The sequence below is a fragment of the Podarcis tiliguerta genome (assembly GCF_965153285.1).
Source record: "Podarcis tiliguerta genome assembly, chromosome: 16".
Classification (NCBI taxonomy): Eukaryota; Metazoa; Chordata; class Lepidosauria; order Squamata; family Lacertidae; genus Podarcis; species Podarcis tiliguerta.
The window spans coordinates 18,423,317-18,441,042 of NC_139549.1; the positions used below are offsets into that span (position 1 = coordinate 18,423,317).

General features: G+C 47.5%; 1 protein-coding gene across 2 annotated transcripts; it reads right to left on the bottom strand.

The window, feature by feature from the left end:
- Nucleotides 1–2,654: 2,654 nt before the first annotated feature.
- On the bottom strand, nucleotides 2,655–17,608 carry UBQLN4 (ubiquilin 4). 2 transcript variants are annotated; one of them, XM_083417356.1, is made up of 11 exons: nucleotides 17,061–17,608; nucleotides 15,354–15,505; nucleotides 12,579–12,817; nucleotides 11,317–11,579; nucleotides 10,992–11,150; nucleotides 9,927–10,149; nucleotides 8,565–8,704; nucleotides 7,739–7,822; nucleotides 5,593–5,708; nucleotides 4,622–4,799; nucleotides 2,655–3,943 (listed from the first exon to the last, which is right to left on the bottom strand). In XM_083417356.1, exons 1-11 carry the CDS (start codon nucleotides 17,241–17,243, stop codon nucleotides 3,791–3,793), a joined length of 1,890 nt encoding a protein of 629 aa, XP_083273482.1. In that variant the 5' UTR covers nucleotides 17,244–17,608; the 3' UTR covers nucleotides 2,655–3,790. The 2 variants fall into 2 exon arrangements, 1 of the variants encoding a protein (XP_083273482.1); XR_014505921.1 differs by lacking the exons at nucleotides 2,655–3,943; nucleotides 4,622–4,799 and adding an exon at nucleotides 7,176–7,383.
- Between the last annotated feature and the right edge of the window lie 118 nt (nucleotides 17,609–17,726).

The window sequence follows — 17,726 nt, forward strand, 5'->3', positions numbered from 1 at the left end:
GTATCTCACCAATGGAAGCGCAGGCACAAAAAAGCTTAATATGTAAAATAAGTGGTTGAGATATTCAGATTTATTGGCTGATGATGGGGAGGGATTTAAGTTAAAATCATTTGAACAAATCAAAGACAAGGTCAACTGGCTTCAATACTACCAAATTAATGAACTATTTAAGATTGACAAGAAAAAAGGTTTTGCAACTGAAAAAACCAAATTGGAAACGAAGTTGTTAGATACTAATGTTAAAAACATGTCTAAGATGTATAGTTTGTTATTGGAGTGGCATACAAAAGATGAGCAAGTAAAATTGGTTATGATTGATTGGGCACAAGATGCGGGACATAATATAATGTTGGAGGATTGGGGTAGATGTTGGAAGAAAGGGGTTAAGTTTACTGCATGTACAATGTTAAAGGAGAATGTAATGAAAATGATGTATAGATCGTACTTAACCCCAGTTAAATTGGCGAAGATCTACCACAATAGTGATAAATTATGTTGGAAATGTAAAGAAAAGGAAGGTACTTTTTATCATATGTGGTGGACTTGCTCCAAGGTAAAATTATGTTGGAAATGTAAAGGAAGGTACTTTTTATCATATGTGGTGGACTTGCTCCAAGGTAAAAGACTTCTGGGGGGGAAATTGTAATGAATTTTAAAAAATGATGAAATATACTTTTATGAAGAAACCAAAGGCCTTTCTCCTTAGAATAATAGGTGTTGAACTGCCCAAAAAAGATGTTAAAGTATTTTTTTATGCCACAACTGCTGCACGGATTTTACTAGCCAAAAAATGGAAAACACAAGAATTACCAATGGTTGAAGAATGGCAGATGAAGATGATAAAGTTTATGGAGCTGGCTGATCTCACCGGGAGAATCCGCGACCAGAAAGAAGAGGAACACCAAGAAGACTGAAAGAAATTTAAAGTCTATTTGAATAAATATTGTAATATTAAAGATATGTAATCACTCTGAGTTTCTTAGTAATTATATGTAGCAGTTTCCAATATCAATCTTTCATAATAACATATCACAGTCATAATCATATTTCCTAACTTTTATTATCATACATTTTCTTTCGACTTAATTAGGCCAAGGATTAAATTAGGATTAAATATATAAAGAAGAAAATGTACGATAATCTCTTTGAGAACTTCAAGAGTAGAGGCTTCAGCTGCAATTGCTCCCCCCCCCCTTAGGAGGCAACTCATTAAAGGAAGGCAAAATAAGCTAAGAACTTTCTCCTTTACCCATATATTATAATAAAAAAATGAAGTCTTCCAGTATCCCACACCACGCTACCGCCCTGCATTTGAGAAAAGTAAGCTTCCTGTTTTTTCAATGGATTTCTTTTGGGGGGAAATTAACACAGGTAGCTCTCTTGTTGATTAAATTAAGCTATGCCTTGGAATTGCATCAAATTCACAGCTGCATTTCATCTTGATAGCAGAGCCACTATGGGCATTTCTGGCACCCAGTTGCCATTGAAAGAATACAGCACGCAATGGCTGTTCACAGTTGCATGTCTGTGGAGGTGGAATGCAAAATGCGAAGACGTTCCAATTGGCACTTCCAGTTAGACCTCCTCACTACAGCCTAGAGATCTGCCTCTTTCCAACTCCTCACGCAGAAGCACATCCAGTGATTTTGCAACTCCCACTCAACCCGAAACAAAACAAACCTTAGGATCTGTGAGGAGGCTACAGTCCAGTAGTTCAGCACCATCCTCCTCCTCCTCCATCTCCATCCACTTAGCCAATTCTCCTTTTGGCTTGGCAACAAATGCTGTAAAATTATGTGGTCTCTTAAACTCCAAATCCCTTTTGCCTGCCCTGAATACCCTGCCTATCAATTAAATTGAGCAATTAAATTAGCATGATGAAAGAAGCATTTCTATCCCCATAAAACCTATTGCCGTTTTGGTCCTCAGCTACCTTTTGTTCTAAACTAAAAAGCCACCTGGTAGTTTCGTTGGTTAGTGTGGTGCTGATAATGCCACGGTTGCAGGTTCAATCCCTATATGGGACAGCGGCATATTCCTGCGCTGCAGGGGGTTGGACTAGATGGTCCCTTCCAGCTCTACAATTCAACATGTTCTATTGTATCACCCCTATAGAAATGCTTATGGTAGATGTAGCAAATGGGGCCTGTGGTGGAAATCACAAGAGAATCCTGCCCATACACCCCACCAAATGTGGTCTGCCATATATGATATCTGACGTGCTTTCGAACTGCTAGGCTGGCAGGAGCAGGGAATGAGCAACAGGAGCTCACCCCGTAATGGGGATTCAAACCGCCAACCTTCCAATCGGCAAGTCCTAGGCTCTGTGGTTTAACCCACAGCGCCACCCGAATCCCCTTATTATTAGCTATTAGCTAATGGGAAAGGGATTAAAAATAAAAAAGGGAACCCATACGAAGTCACTGTGGCACAGTACTCTGATCTTTTAAACAATACGCTGGACTGGCACAAAGGCAGGAAAGCAATAGGTAGGTCTTGCCTTGAAGCAGAGTGAGATTATCCACGTCACCCACTGATCTCCCTGCCAAGCACAAGGGAGAACTGGCTGTTCAACCAAGCAGGGAATGCCATGGCAGACTGCATGCCTACAGAGAATAAATGAACTCCCCACACATACACAAAGAGAAGGGGGGTGGGGAGAAAAGACAGATGCTTTGTGCATTTTATTCCTGGATAAAAACTTGTAATTTCTGTTGCAGATTACACTGCCCTCAAGAGCCTCTTTAGCAATCAGATTTTTAAACATTCTGAACTAAAACTGGGGGGGGGGGGGGAGGAAGGGAATAAAAAGGGGGGGAGAACTATCAATAGCATCCCACAGATGTGAAGGATTCCCCAACCTCCCTTCTTTGCCCTTGTTCTTTCAAAAAGCATGCAACACAGAGACCACTCCACCAAAGTCTGCTGCATCAAAGCACCTTTGACTGGAGGACCAATGGCAAGTACTGGGAGTTGTGGCCGGGGAGAGGAGGGTGGAGAAAAATAGCAAGTCGTGGTTTTGGATGCATCAAGGAGGCAGCTTACATTCCAAAGGAGGGAGGCTGATAACAAAACATTATTCCAACCCAAGAGCCACCACACCTTATGAGGACAGCTCAGCACCTCTTTCCAATGGCAAATGCTCTCAGGTAATCTCACCCGCCCACCCCAACTCCACATCTTGACATCCCATAACCACTAAAGATAAAAGCAGGAAGGCAGTGTGATGCTCAAGTCCATCCAGGTTTGAGGCGCTGGAGTCACTGTGCAAAAGGACCACTCCTTTTTTTCTGCCTACTGGCATTTCCAAATCGTGTGCCTTTCTCATCACTATTGATGAGAAAAAGTCTTTTGAGTTGGTGGGAGCAGATATTCCCTTCATATTTCACTTTTGGTCGGAAGGCAGGTGGGCGGGGGAGAAAAGAAATACAGCTTTTATATGATTTAAAAAGCGAGCTAATCCAACACAATTATTTGGGTTATCTAGAAGTTACACTTTGACCAGTTAGAGTAGGAGCCTCATTTTGGGGGGAAGAGGGTGTGGGTGGAGAGGGAAGCAGGGGAGAAACATGTCTCAAAATGGCCGTTTTTCAAGAACTGGAATCATCCATGCACAAGGCAGTTTTTGAAGCATTTCAGAGGAAAACATAGAACAGGATGCACTGAACTGAAGGGGGGGTATTGTTCCAGTTTTTAAATTCATGGACAGCTGTCGGAGGGCCTGACAATGACAATCCTCGAGAGGTCTGTGTTTTGATATCATGTCGCAGATTGGACGGGGCCTACGATGTTAGGAAGGCTGGGAGCCCAAGAGTCTCTCGATGGCAGCGTTGATGTCTCCCCCAGTGGCAATGAGCGCCTGAAGGTTTGCCTCACGGTTGATGAAGCCCATTGCATTGAGCTGCTCAAGCTGCTGCTGGAACCGGACCTCTGGACTCTGCGCCTGCCATTGGGGGGGGGGGAGAGAGAGGAGGTGAACTGTACAGCAAGCACGGCTCAAGGCAGCTAGTATGGCACAGACCAAGCGGCCTACTCAAACCCCTCAACTGCAACCCCTGTCCTCATGCACCCATGGCTTCCAGCAGCCCTTTCACACCCAGAAGATCACTGTAGTCTGCGGGATACTCTCTCCTGCAACTAAGACAGTATGGCCATTCCTGGATTGCGATAGCTTGACCAGTTGTCCATGCATTGGTAACCTCATGGTTGGATTACTGCAACATGCTCTATGGAGGGGCTACCCTTGGGGTTTATCCAGAGGCTGCAGCTGGTGTAAACTCAGCAACTCGGTTGCATGTGGGGACAAACTAACACCAGCAAATAACACTTCGCTTGTAGGCTTTGCCCTGGCTGCCCATTTGCTACCAGGCTAAGTTCAAGGTGCTGGTACTAACATACAAGTCCCTATACAGCTTGGGACCACGGCCCTTGAGATGGCACTTTGTTTTTTATACACCCAGTAGCAGAGTTGAGAGAGGCTGTGCCAGACAGGAATAGAAAGTGCTGGGCTCTGCGATGAAACATCAGAGTCATGTCTGCCTGAGACTGCACTGCACCCCAACCAAAAGGGGTCAATGGAAGAAAGGACGAAGACTCAGGACAGAAATGCACCACTACCTACTTGAGAATTTGCACCGGCCAGTAGCTGGATCATGTGCTGCATGAGCTGCTGGTGGGGGTTGCTGTCCCCAGCTGGAGAGGCACTAGCAGGTGTTGAAGCGGAGGAGATGGGGGTCTCGGGGATTGTGCTTCCTCCGGCAGAGGGTGGAGGGACGCGAGGGGCTCCAAAAGTCCCAAGGCTGCAAGATGAGACAGGGAGAAGCTACTTAGCACAAGGCAGCAAATCCCTGAGGGAAGGAGGCCGACTTTAGGGACCTGAAGCAAGCCTTGTGCAGAGGTTGGCCACAATAAAAATCACAGAGTGCTGCAGCTACTGGAACAGGGGAGATATGGTTAAGACTGCCACAGATTCTTGGTTGTAGCCAGTGTTCCAGAGTTGACCCATTAATGTTAACTGATGTGACTAATTTGGGCCTATTAATTTCTGGAGTCTACTCAAAAAAAGAACTGAAACCTTGGAAATCTACAAAAGCAGGAATTGCTGTTTCCAGTTTGCAACACTGGTTGCATTTCAGTCTCTGCTTAAAAAGAAAAAAATTGATTGATTCTCTCAGGCCTTTGCTGGACACTGATAGCAAGTGAGTTATTACAATGCCAGTTTTGACTTAACCCTGGTTACTTTTGCATTCCATAAGCTAAGCTTAAATGCAATTTCCCCTTTTCCACACAGCCTTGTGATGTTAACATGAAAAGCAGAATAGAAAGTCTTAATAAGTAACGTAACAAAAAGCCAGAAACAGTATTGTCTTTACGCCGCCGTATTACATCACACACAGAATTTCTAGGAACAGGCTTGCCACATATATTGTTGACGCATATATTGTTCCCAGGAAGCCTACAGGAAGGACTTCTATGTTGATTCTCAGCAGTTGAAAGCGGGAGGAGCAAGAACCTCCTGCTGCTTTGCTGCCCTTCTTCAGAGGCTGAACCCTGCAGTAATGCCCCCAAGGCCTGAGTCAGCTCCTACATTACCTGGAAACCAGTCCCGGGGCCTCCGTTTGCAGCGTTTGGAGCCCCTGCTGGATCTGCAGCAGGGCCTGCATGGCACGAGGGTTGGTCAAGATCGAGAGAGAATCAGGGTTCTGCATCTGGGGGTGGGGGCGACAAAAATCACAAGTGAGCCACCAGTTTCAAGGAAACTGTGGATTGCTTCTCTTGGATGTCTTCTACTCCGGTCCTTTAGTCATAAAGAAAGCTTAAGATTTGGGATACAATTCAATCACATCTTTAACACATTTAACTAGTGCAATTCCAACCTTGCATGGTTGAAGGCCAGCTGGTTGAAACTGCACAAATGAAATGCACACCAGTTTTTTCCAGTGTGAAAAAGGCTCTCTGCCTTGTACACCAGGCAAGAAGGTCCTCTTGGCACACCAGCTCTGAAAGCCTGGAAATGGTCACATGAGATCTCTGATAGGCCTGTGCTATCTTGCATTCCAGAGCCGGCGTGCTGAGCAGGACATGCTCAGTAAGCAAAGCAGAGAGCTCAAAAGTTCTATGCTTTTGCTTACAGCTCAAGGCCCACTCAGCTCACTGACTCCTGAAGGTGAGGGATGCTTGTGTGGGGGACGTTCCAAGGGTAGATGCAGTTTACCCGTGTAAAATTTGACGGTACTGTATTGGTTGCCGGAAGGGTTTGATACTACTGCCAGTACCGTGAAACTGCTAGATTGTCACTGAACGGCCATCACCGTGTTTCTCTAGCAGGGGTGCTTAACCCACAGCCCAAATCTGGCCTCCTTCCACACGTCCCCACACAATTTGTCTTGTTATTATTACTTTTAACAGTTTTACTAATGGCTACCGTTGTGTTTTGATTATGCCAAGGTTTTTATGCCCCCTCCACCATGGGTCAAATGCAGCCCTCAGCCTGAAAAAGGTCAGCTGTCCTATAGATTACCATTGTTCACTTATAACATAGCTCTTGGTAAAATCCAAAACAAGTGGTTTTTCAATGTTAACTGAGGTTTCAGATGAGAGCTTAGCGATTCCGTCTCATAGCTATTCTAAACAAATCCTATACCTAAAATATGACTATTTTATTAAAATACGATGGTTTCCATCCTGCATTTTATTCAAATACTCAATTGTGTTTTTTGCCATCTGGTGATATTCAACCTTTGGGGGGTTTTCATTGGCACTGGGCAACCTCCTTTTTCATTTTTTGTCCAGTCACTGGATACACTGGATTTTAATATCAGTTCAACTGCCACCAAGGCATGCCACTCCCTGTGTCTGTCAACTGCAGTTATTGCAGACCGAAACCGTGGTAGAGTACACGATTTGAATACAAAATGTCCCAGATTCAATCTCTGGCATCTCAAATTAAGAACAGATTATTATCATTATCAATATGAGGCACCCAATGTGACTCAAGATAGGATCAAAAAATTTTAAAAAAACAACCACCACAAATCAATAAATCTACAAATAAAATGGCAGCAACAACAAACTCTAACAGAGAACGTAAACTAAATAATAGAAAGGGAACCAGACAAAAAGTCAGGAATGGAAAGGCTGCCTTCAAACAAGTTTTGCTTTGTTTTTCAACTAACCACAGTTTCTTTTTATACTTGAGCCCAACTGAACTGTGGTTAGCCTTAAGAATGGCATGTTGAAAACTGAAGCAAAAGCTTCCAATATCTAACACGCGTGGCTGTGTCAAGAGTCGGAGTGGGGACCACACCAGCCCAATGCGGATGAACATAATACTGAGCTTAGCATTCCATCCAAACCCCAACATCCAACTGGCCAAAGGGGTGCCTAGAAGAAAAAAAAAATATTATGATCCATCAGCAGGTAACGAGAAAGACCTTTCTCAGCCCAAAACAATGGTGAGCCAGTCCCAGGCAGAGTAGACAATACTGATAGAGCAGGCCAAATATCTCTGCAGCTTCATAGGGCTGCCGCAAATAAATACTTTGAACAAGGACTCCCCAAATCCCCACAGCAGGGAGACTGCAGACCTGAAAGTTATTATTGTGACATGATCACTAAAAGGGCCTGGTCAGTCCATTACGGATTTTTGTTCCTCAGCCTCTACACAAAGCTTCTTTGGAGTCCAGCCCTGAGTAAACTATTAATCCCGAAATCAAGGACAACACTGTTTATGCCGCACCTGCTGTAGAAAGGCAGGTAGCTGGAGTCGCAGGTGCTCCTGAAGCGGGGGGTTGCCAGCGAAGAGGGGAACATTCACCATCATCTGCAAAGAAACGGAAGAGCAAAGGCAGCTCAGGAAGGCGGAAGTTGCTATTCCTAGCACATGTCCCATGCAGCTAGGCAACAGCCGCATATTCTGATGCCACCAAAAGCACACAGATATAGGACCTTTTCAGTCTACTCCTGCTCCCTTTTTGGAAGATTCGGGACAGATGACAGAAAGTCTTTCTTCATGCAGCACGTAGTTAATCTATGGAACTCGTTCCCCCAATAGGCAGCGATTGCCACCAATTTACATGGCTTGAAAGGAGGATCAGACAAATTCATAGGAGGCTACTGATCCACAGGTGGAGGCAGCAATGCTTCTGGATACCAGTTGCTGGAAACCGAAGGAGGGGAGAGGGCTCCTGGACTCAGGTCCTGCCTGGTGCTTTCCCACAGGCATCTAGTTGGCCACTTTGAGGGCCAGGATGCGGGCCACTGGACTGATCCAGCAGCAGGGCTCTTCTTCTGGTAGTTTTTAATTCCACATCTAGTAATCAATTCACATCAAGGGGCCCATTCTGCAAACAGCGCACACTGCAACTTGACTTGTAAAAAGCAAACGTGAGAGTGCAGGAGTCATGAGATTCTGCTGCAGATTTGTCAGTTACAGATATGAAATCGCTTTTGCTAAGGTAAGAGCGCCGCACTGCTAAACATCACACCAAAAGGAGGCTTCCCGGCTAACAGACCCCCCTCCTTCACATATTGGGCCCCATGAATGCAGATTAGGCTGTACTCACTTGTGCTGCAATGTCAGGGTACTGGCCTAGCGTCTGCAACATTGTACGCATGTAAGGGGCAGAGATCACGTTCTGCATGAGCTGGGGGTTCTCTGAGATCTGCTGCAGAAGACCTTGCATCTCAGGGCTGCTGAACATTCCTGTAACAAAGGGGAGAGAGTTGAAAATTTAACAGCCAACAAACATGTAGCTCTGCCAACCTAGATGGGGCAAGATGCCTGAAGCTGCTTCCTGATCACACTCCAGAAACAAAACCAGGGATCTCAAAACAAAGTCCCCAAATTGGGTTAAGTTCATTGAATTAAAAGGTCACTGGAAGCCTCGCCAATCCCCTTTCTGATTTTAACCCTTTGACAGAATTCTGTTGGCTTTTGGTTTTTTACTGCAGTCACATGGATGTCTTTTTAAAAACTTTAATTTCAAAAAGGGATCTTTTTTTTACTGTAGCAATGAACAATATACGTAATGAGATCCCTGCTCTTTCCCCAGCAGATACAAACCACTAAAACCCCCACAAAACCTTTCCTAATTCAAAAAGTGTCATGACAGAGATAAACAGTTGTTTTGTGGGAATGATGGGCCAAATCAATGTACATTTTTTCACTTAATGCACATGCATGAAATACACAGAACGTGATTAACAAAACCTGATTTTCTCCTCCCTGTTGAGCCACCTATTGGATCCTTCCAGAAAGAAGGACCACCACAAGCTCAGAATACATCAATAACAGGTTACGTATGTTAAAGAGTTAAACAGAATTGACTTACCCTATGCCAGTTACTTAATACCAGTATGCCATTGAATTAGCTGGTAGAAAACAGTAACAAGACTTATTTACTTACTGTTTCTTTATCCCACCTTTGTCTCCAAGGCGCTCAATGTGGCGTACATGGTTCTCCTCATTTCATCCCCACAACAGCCTTGTGAGGTAGGTTAGGTTGAGCAGCACTGACTCCCCATAGCCAAGTGGGGATTTGAACCCTGATCTCTCAGGTCCTAGTCCAACACTCCAACCACTATGCCAATTTGGCTCTCACTGGCTCAGCAACCAGATTTTGAGGTTGGGGGTGACAATGTTTTTTCCTTGTCACCCATGGGAGCCTCACACTAAAGTAAGAGGGTTTTCCCGTTCAATTGAGCAATAATCCCGGTTCTTAAACTGTCACTGTGGCAGAGTGGAAATGTCAGCCAATTCTCATCTCTCCGGAACAGTCAAAAATCTTCAGGTTAAGCAACCACAGAACTACCACACTTCGAAATGAAGAGCAGTTCTGTAATCTAGAAAGGCCAGCTCTGAGTGCAAACGCGCAGCTGCCAGGATACCTACCGCCCCTCGGATTCCACGCTAGCTATGTACGTACCAGATCCTAGGTTGGTTGCGTTGATCCCCAAAGGGTTGGAGACGGTGGGTGTGCTTTGGCTTGTCACCGAGCCGGTGCTCCCTTCGCCGCTTGGCGCCTGGCCTTGAGAGGCAGGCGTGGGGCTCCAAGGGTTGGGCAGCGGTTCTCGGTTTTCCGTCCGCAAGGGCTGTGAGTTCGAGGTGTCGGAACTCCCGGCCAAGGCAGAGAAGGGATTATTGCCAAACTAGACAGAGAAGATTTGGCTCAATGAGTGACTCTGCAAACTCTCAGACGAATTTTGCTTCACGGGATTAGCAAGAAAATGAAATGAAGGTGTGCTGGGATTACAAAACAGAGCTTTGATTTAAACTGCAGGTTTCACCAAATACGTGTTTACCATCTGCTACGATATTTACTGTAAGCAGCCCTGAGTCTCTGACTGTATTCAGACAGCACACAAACCCCACTTAAGGAGCATACCTATGATTTGGTGTGATGTGTGAACTGACAGACCATGGTTAAACCCATCAAACAACATGGTTTAAACAAACTCTGGTTTGCAGACCAGATCTTTGGAACTGACAAACTGACAAACTGTGATCTTTGGAACTGACAAACTATAGCTTTTGCCCTGTCACCACAGAAACAAAGAGAGAAAATGAAAACAACCATCACTAAAACTTGGATGCTTGCACACTTGTAACCACAGGGCTGTATCTTATCCTAGTCCTACTCAAAGCAGACTCATTGAAGTTTATGGATGTGACTAACTTAATTTTGAGGACTTGATTTGCATACTAATCTTTTAAAAGTACAAACAGTTTTTGCCATTCACCTCCTACACTGATCTTTGTACAAAAATCCCAGAGTGAATTACCTAATAAAATTCTTAAACAATTTGGCAGATTCATATCAAAACCGCAGAACATCAAAGTACTGCTGTGCTCATAAAGGCTAGGGAGGTAACCAGTCACAGACATTTATCAACTTGTCTGAGGAATTTGTAATAAACTTGGTGAATCTTGTGAAATCTTAATTAAATGAGTGTTTTGTTCTGATTAGAGGAGACAGTCAGACCTAGCCTACCTGTTCCCTGGCAGCACTGAACATGGGCTCCTGAATATCTGTGTACATCCGCCGCAGGGCATTGTACCCTCCAGGAATGCTCTCCAAATTGCTCAAGGCTCGGTCCTGGTTGCGCATCATCTCTTGCATCATGGCAGGGTTACGTGCCAACTCCATGGTCTGAGAAGAGAAGGGTAAACAGAAAACCATGAGCAGAAATATGACAAAAGCAGACAATAATGGTTTGGGCTCTGAACTATGGTTAGTGCAAACCCTGGTTTGGTGCGATGCCTAAAACAAAGTCCAAAGACTGCCTCAAGCCACAAGCAGGGAAACAACAGCCCACCTGGCGCATAAGCTCAGGGTTGTTCAGCATGTGGCTAATCTCTGGGTTGCGCTCCATCAGCTGTTGCATCTGGGGGTTGGCCATGATCATCTGCCGCATGAAGTCTGGGTTGGACATCATGTTCTGCACCAGGGGGTTCTCCATGATCTGGGAGAGCATCTCTGGGTTGGACATCAGCTGCCGCTGCATCTGCTGCTGAAGCTCCATGAAGTTTGCAGAGCCCATCCCAAGGTGACCGAGTCCAGCAATGCCGCCAAAGCCAGCTGAGAGAAGACAGAAAGAAAGGAAGCATGAATGAGAAAGGTCTGCCTGGGGCTGAATGGCTAAAACCTAAGGCCCATCTCCCTCTTGCTCCTTCTACTACCAACACAGAGCCATTGGTGTAGCCAAGGGGGACAGGAGGGGCAGCTGCCCCCCCCAAATCAATCAAAATCAGAGGTTCTCCCTCCCCCCCCCCCAATAAAAGCCAACAAAAATCCTGGCTACACTCATGCACAGAGCTTACTGAAAAGGCAGGATGGGATATAACAACCACAGCTCTTGCTCTCTGGGATCTTGCTGTGCATCAGACCCAGCAGCTCAACAGCCCTTAGAGGCAGACTCAAAAGACCCATAAGGATAAGAGCATGGGTAGGCAAACTAAGGCCCGGGGGCTGGATCCGGCCCAATCACCTTCTAAATCTGGCCCGTGGACGGTCCGGGAATCAGCGTGTTTTTACATGAGTAGAATGTGTCCTTTTATTTAAAATGCATCTCTGGGTTATTTTGGGGGCATAGGAATTTGTTCATTTCCCCCCGGAAAACATAATCTGGCCCCCCACAAAGACTGAGGGACAGTGGACCGGCCCCCTGCTGAAAAGGTTTGCTGACCCCTGGATACAAGTGTGAAAAGACAAAGCTGGGGCTCCTGCAAGTGGCCAATTTTCACATGAATCATGGGATTAGGAAGGTTTTCCTTCCAGTATTTCTCTTAAGCTTTTAAAACTCAAGAGTCCATTTATAAACCCACTAATCCATCTGGTGCACACAAGCCACCCCTTTTTTTTTATTCTTCAGTTTTCTTTCTGACATGTTCGCACTTTTGTTTGTTTTGTTAACAAATCAATAAAGCAGAACTGCCTGCCTTGAGATCCTCAGACCCTGGAACTCTGCTCTCACGCCTGCTAGGGTGGGAGCAAAGACCCCAAAATGTCCCACTGGTGCCCAAGAAGACAGGAAAGCCAAAGGCTAACCCCGAGCAGAAGAAACTCAGCAACGCTCACACAAGATGGAGGTGGCTCCGCCAGGGGTCCCATCTGCTGCCAGGCCTGGCGTGGCTCCCAATCCGCTGCTCCTCCGGCTGCTGCTCCCTGCATCAGAGAGCGTGTTGCTGGATGTTGAAGGCTGAGGTGGGGCTGCGGGGGAAGCAGGGGCTGCCGAGGGAGTAGCAGCAGCAACAGAAGTCGCAGTAGCAGCAGCAGGAGGAGGGGAAGCAGCAGGCGCCACTGAAGGGTCTTGAGTCCTGCAAATAAAGGAAAGTGACAGGTGACGACACAACTGTTATGTGACCATATAGCTCTCCTTGAATTTAAAAGGAAGCTACTATTTCCCTACAAATTACATTAGAATAATTTAGTGTGTGTGCTCAGCAACTCTTAGAACCCTGAATTTTGCAATGGGGAAGCCCAAGCAAAGGTCTATGGCAGGTGGGGGTGGCTACTCTTCTTTCTCATTCTTAAAAAAAGCCATCAGTAAGGTAAAAACAGAAGAACCCACAGATAAAACAACAAAGGCCAATAAAAGGGCTCTTAACTACTATTAACTACGTGTCCTGGAGCGTGTCCAGACGAGGTGCAGGCCCTCCTGGGGGATATCATCAATTTGTCCCTTGGCATGGGGACATTCCCAGGGGAACTGAAGGAGGCAGTGGTGCGCCCGCTCTTAAAGAAAACATCATTAGATCCTTTAGATCTATCCAATTAGTGCCCGGTTTCGAATCTTCCGTTCCTGGATAAGGTGGTTGAGAGAGCGGTTGCTGAACAGCTTGGTGGGTTTCTGGATGAAAAATCAGCTCTGGATCCATTCCAGTCCGGCTTCCGCGCTGGTCATGGGACCGAGACGGCTCTGGTTGCCCTAACAGATGATCTTCGTAGACAGCTGGATCGAGGTGGGTTGGGGCTGCTGATTCTTCTAGATCTGTCAGCAGCTTTCGACATGGTCGATCACGAACTTCTGGACCACCGCCTTGCCAACGTGGGGATCCAGGGCACAGTCCTTCAATGGCTGCGCTCGTTTCTCTCTGGTCGGGGACAGAGGGTGGCACTTGGGGGGGATTTGTCATCGCGCCACTCCTTGGTGTGTGGAGTACCTCAGGGTGCGATACTCTCCCCGATGCTTTTCAACATCTTTATGTGCCCCCTCGCCCAGCTTGTCCGGAGTTTTGGGCTGGGTTGCCATCAGTATGCTGATGACACCCAACTCTATCTGTTGATGGATGGCCATCCTGACTCGGCCCCAGACACTCTGACCAGATGTTTGGAAGCTGTGGCTGGATGGTTACGTGGGAGCCGGGTGAAGCTAAATCCTTCGAAGACAGGGGTCCTGTGGCTGGGACTGGACGATATGGGATTGGGGGGGCAACTCCCATCTCTTGCGGGGGCGCAATTAGTGCCAGCACCGTCCGTTAAGAGTTTGGGTGTAATCTTCGACACCTCCCTTTCCATGGAGGCACAGATTGCAGCTACAACAAAGGCGGCATTTTTCCATCTCTGCCAAGCTAAGCAGTTGGCTCCTTACCTCTCTCGCCCTGACCAAGCCACTGTGATCCACACAACGGTCACCTCCAGACTGGATTATTGTAACTCGCTCTACGTGGGGCTGCCCTAGAGACTGACCCAGAAACTCCAGCGGGTGCAGAATGCTGCAGCAAGACTCCTTACGGGGTCTTCGCTGCGAGATCACTTTCACCTGGTGCTATACCAGCTGCACTGGCTCCCGGTGGAGTACAGGATCAGGTTTAAGGTGCTGGTTTTAACCTTTAAAGCCCTATACGGCCTAGGACCCTCGTACCTACGGGACCGCCTCTCCTGGTATGCCCCACAGAGAAACTTACGGTCTTCAAATAAAAACATCTTGAAGGTCCCAGGCCACAGAGAAGTTAGGCTGGCCTCAACTAGAGCCAGGACTTTTTTGGCCGTGGCTCCGATCTGGTGGAACACTCTGTCACAAGAGACCAGGGCCCTGCGGGACTTGACATCTTTCCGCAGGGCCTGCAAGACAGAGCTGTTCCACCAGGCCTTTGGCCAGGGCACAGCCTGACTCCCTCCCTCAGCAATCTTCGTGGAGCTCTGGACCAATGGTTGCCAGTGGCTTGAATTAATTAATTTTATAATGAATGATTTTAGAGTGTTGTTTGCGCTGTACTTTTGTACTGTTTTATTGTTGTTAGCCGCCCTGAGCCCGGCTTCGGCTGGGGAGGGCGGGATATAAATAAAATTTATTATTATTATTATTATTATTATTATTATTTATTATTATTATTATTATTATTATTATTATTACTATTACTACTACTACTGCCACTACACACACACTCCAGTAGCCACCCAGCTAACCACCAAATGCAGGGGCACCCAGAGGAATCCAGATCTTATTCAGTGGTCAGCTTTACAGAGGAGACAGCAGCCCTTTAGGATACCTAGGCCCTAGGAGAATATGTTATTTACTTTTGAAAGTATTTCTTGCTGAAACCACCATAGCATTCCAGGTTTTCCCCTGGATATTTTATGCTTGTTATTTAAATCTGCTTGTCACCTACTAAAGCCATACTGCATTGTTCTCTTTTACTATGAATTCAATATGGTGTTTTTATCTGTGTTTTGCATGTTTCAGTTTGTATATGAACAAAGAGGCAAAGAGGAGCTACTTAAAGTAATTCTTATTCAGAAGGATTTGAGCCAGTCTTTTGAGGAGGGGAAGCTGCCACTTACTAAGTGACATATCTGCAATATAAACTAAAGCTGACTTAATGGGCCTGCTTTTCAGAGGGAAGCTCTTACTTCTGTGGAGTTTTGATCACCAGATGCACCGTCAGTCCATCTTTGATCCCGTGCTGATTCAAGGTATCCCCATCTTTCAGAATTTTCCCGGCAAAGATCAGAACCAGCTGATCCTGTTTGGCTTTAAACCGACGGGAAATCTCTTCTTTAAACTGGAAAAAAGACATTTTAGAAGGTTAGGCTTTCCACGGACATTCTTGCAGTGATCAAGAAGGCAAAGCGGTGGCAACCCTCATCCCCCGCAGGTCCATTTAGTCTTCCTGCCTCCTGGCTTCACCTTACCAAACACTGTTTCTTCATCCACACAGCACTCTGTCTGCTTTCTCTGCCCTTTCCCTTTTCATCCTAACCGGACCTCCACCTACATCCAGGCAGATTCCTGTGATGCAGAAGCTCCACAGGTCAAGTCTCACCCCTGCTATGAACACATAAGCTCCTCTAGTTACTCGGTCTCTTAGTCTCCCTCCCACCCTGCAATATGGGGAAACTAATACTGCCCTTCCCATCATGATTACGTGAAGAGCTTCAAACATTCAGCGAAGTTATTACATAAATCAACATTGTCCAACAAGGTATCCTGTGGATATCTGCAGTACAAAACATTTGGAGGGCACCAGAATGTCTTTATTACTCTCTGCCACCTTCCCTCCAAGCCCCAGAGAAGGCTTCAACCCAACCGAAATTTCCCCCTTTCAATGCATCATACACCCCAGAAAGATCTGCAACAACTCCTGAATCCACTCAGCTGTTGTCTATCTTCCCCACAAGGTGGCACTCTCATCTTCATTTCTTCTCTTTCTGCCCTCATTATCCCGCCTCAACCACTCCAGATTGTTCACATTCTCTTCTCCAGGCTTTACCCATTCTTCCTTTCCCCATTCTCTTCCCTCTCAGACAAATCCTCAAGCCTGATCTGCTTCATCGCTATTTCTCCCTCGATGTTGCAGGAAATAAAAGCCTGCTTGCTTCCTTGCCCAACCACTTTGCCTTGCCCAACCCACCCTCCTTTTCTTTCACTCTGATCGACCCCATTCACCACCACCCATAACCTGGGTGCTTATGTTTTATCTCTGCTCCTCTTCCACCTGCTTCTCTTCAGGAACCCATCCGACCGCCTTGTCCTGAGACCGGCATGTCTTGGCGGAGGAAGCGGGGAGGAAACGGGAGCCTCTAGCTTCCCTTGCCCGGCGAGGCCAGGGGGCCTCCTGAACCCACTCCTCGCACTAAGCCCTTTTGCGGGGAGGCTCGGGCGGGGGGTGTCTTGCTGCCTCCCCGCGACCCTCGTGCCCTGGAGATGGTGCAGCTGAGGATGCTGTTCCGCGCGCGAAGCATCCTTGTATACAGGCAGCCCCAGGCGGCTCCTTCCCCAAATCCCACCCATCGGCGCCTTTTCTGTTGCGGGGGGCGACCGCGGACCCTCCCCCAAAACAGCCCACCCCTCACTTCAGCTCCGGGAGAGGTGGGTGGGCGCTCCACCACGTGACTCCGTGCCGCGCGGGCTGAGAGGTGGGGGTCCCCTCCCCCCAATCCTTCCAGCGCCTCAGAGCCCGCCTCGCCCCTTTGTTCCTCGCTGCCGCCGGACAGTAACGAAAAGGAGAAGGAGGGAGGGCAGACAAGCGACACTCCCCGCCGCCTCCCGCCCCTTCCCTGGCCTCCGCCCGCAGAGGCTGAGGGGTCCCGGCGAGAGCTTCCCCGCCCCCGGCTGACCTCCTTGACGGAAACGCGCTCGCCGGTGAGGATCTCCTCCTTGTCTTTCGGGGTCTTCACCGTCACGCGGATGAGGAGCCCCCCCGGGCCCGACTCGGGGCCGCCGCCGCCGCCTTCTCCGCTGTCGCCGCCGCCTCCGCCGCCACCGGCCGAGCCGGGCCCGCCGCCGCTCAGCTCCGCCATCTTGGCCGACCGCCCACCTGCCACCGAGGAGGTAGGGCCAGAGAGGCGTCGCTGCCTGCTGCTACCATAGAGACGCGGAAACCATCATTTCCGGGTACTTGAAGAGCACTTCCGGCGAAGCAAATTTCCCCCCCAAACTCGACTCAGGATTAGGATTGAAGAGCCGTACAAAATACGGGTAGGAACTCGGCGCCTCCGTGGGAAAGGCCGCCGCCGCAGCCGCCGTTCTGCGGTTCTCTCACAGATTTCGTGGACGATCGGACGCGGCGCCGCATTTGCCATCTTCGTGGTGGAAACAGCCCTCCCTAGTGTCGCCGGAAGTGCGTGTTGGGAAACCGATTTTCACGTTCGTGGGCTAACAGAGATAGGAAAAGTTGAGAGTTACACACAGGCGGCCACTTTTGGGTTTTTAAAGAGATCTCTGGCCTTGGCTGCTATTCTCCGCTCAGAGCGAAGAGAGAATTCAGCAGGAGGAGACGAGAG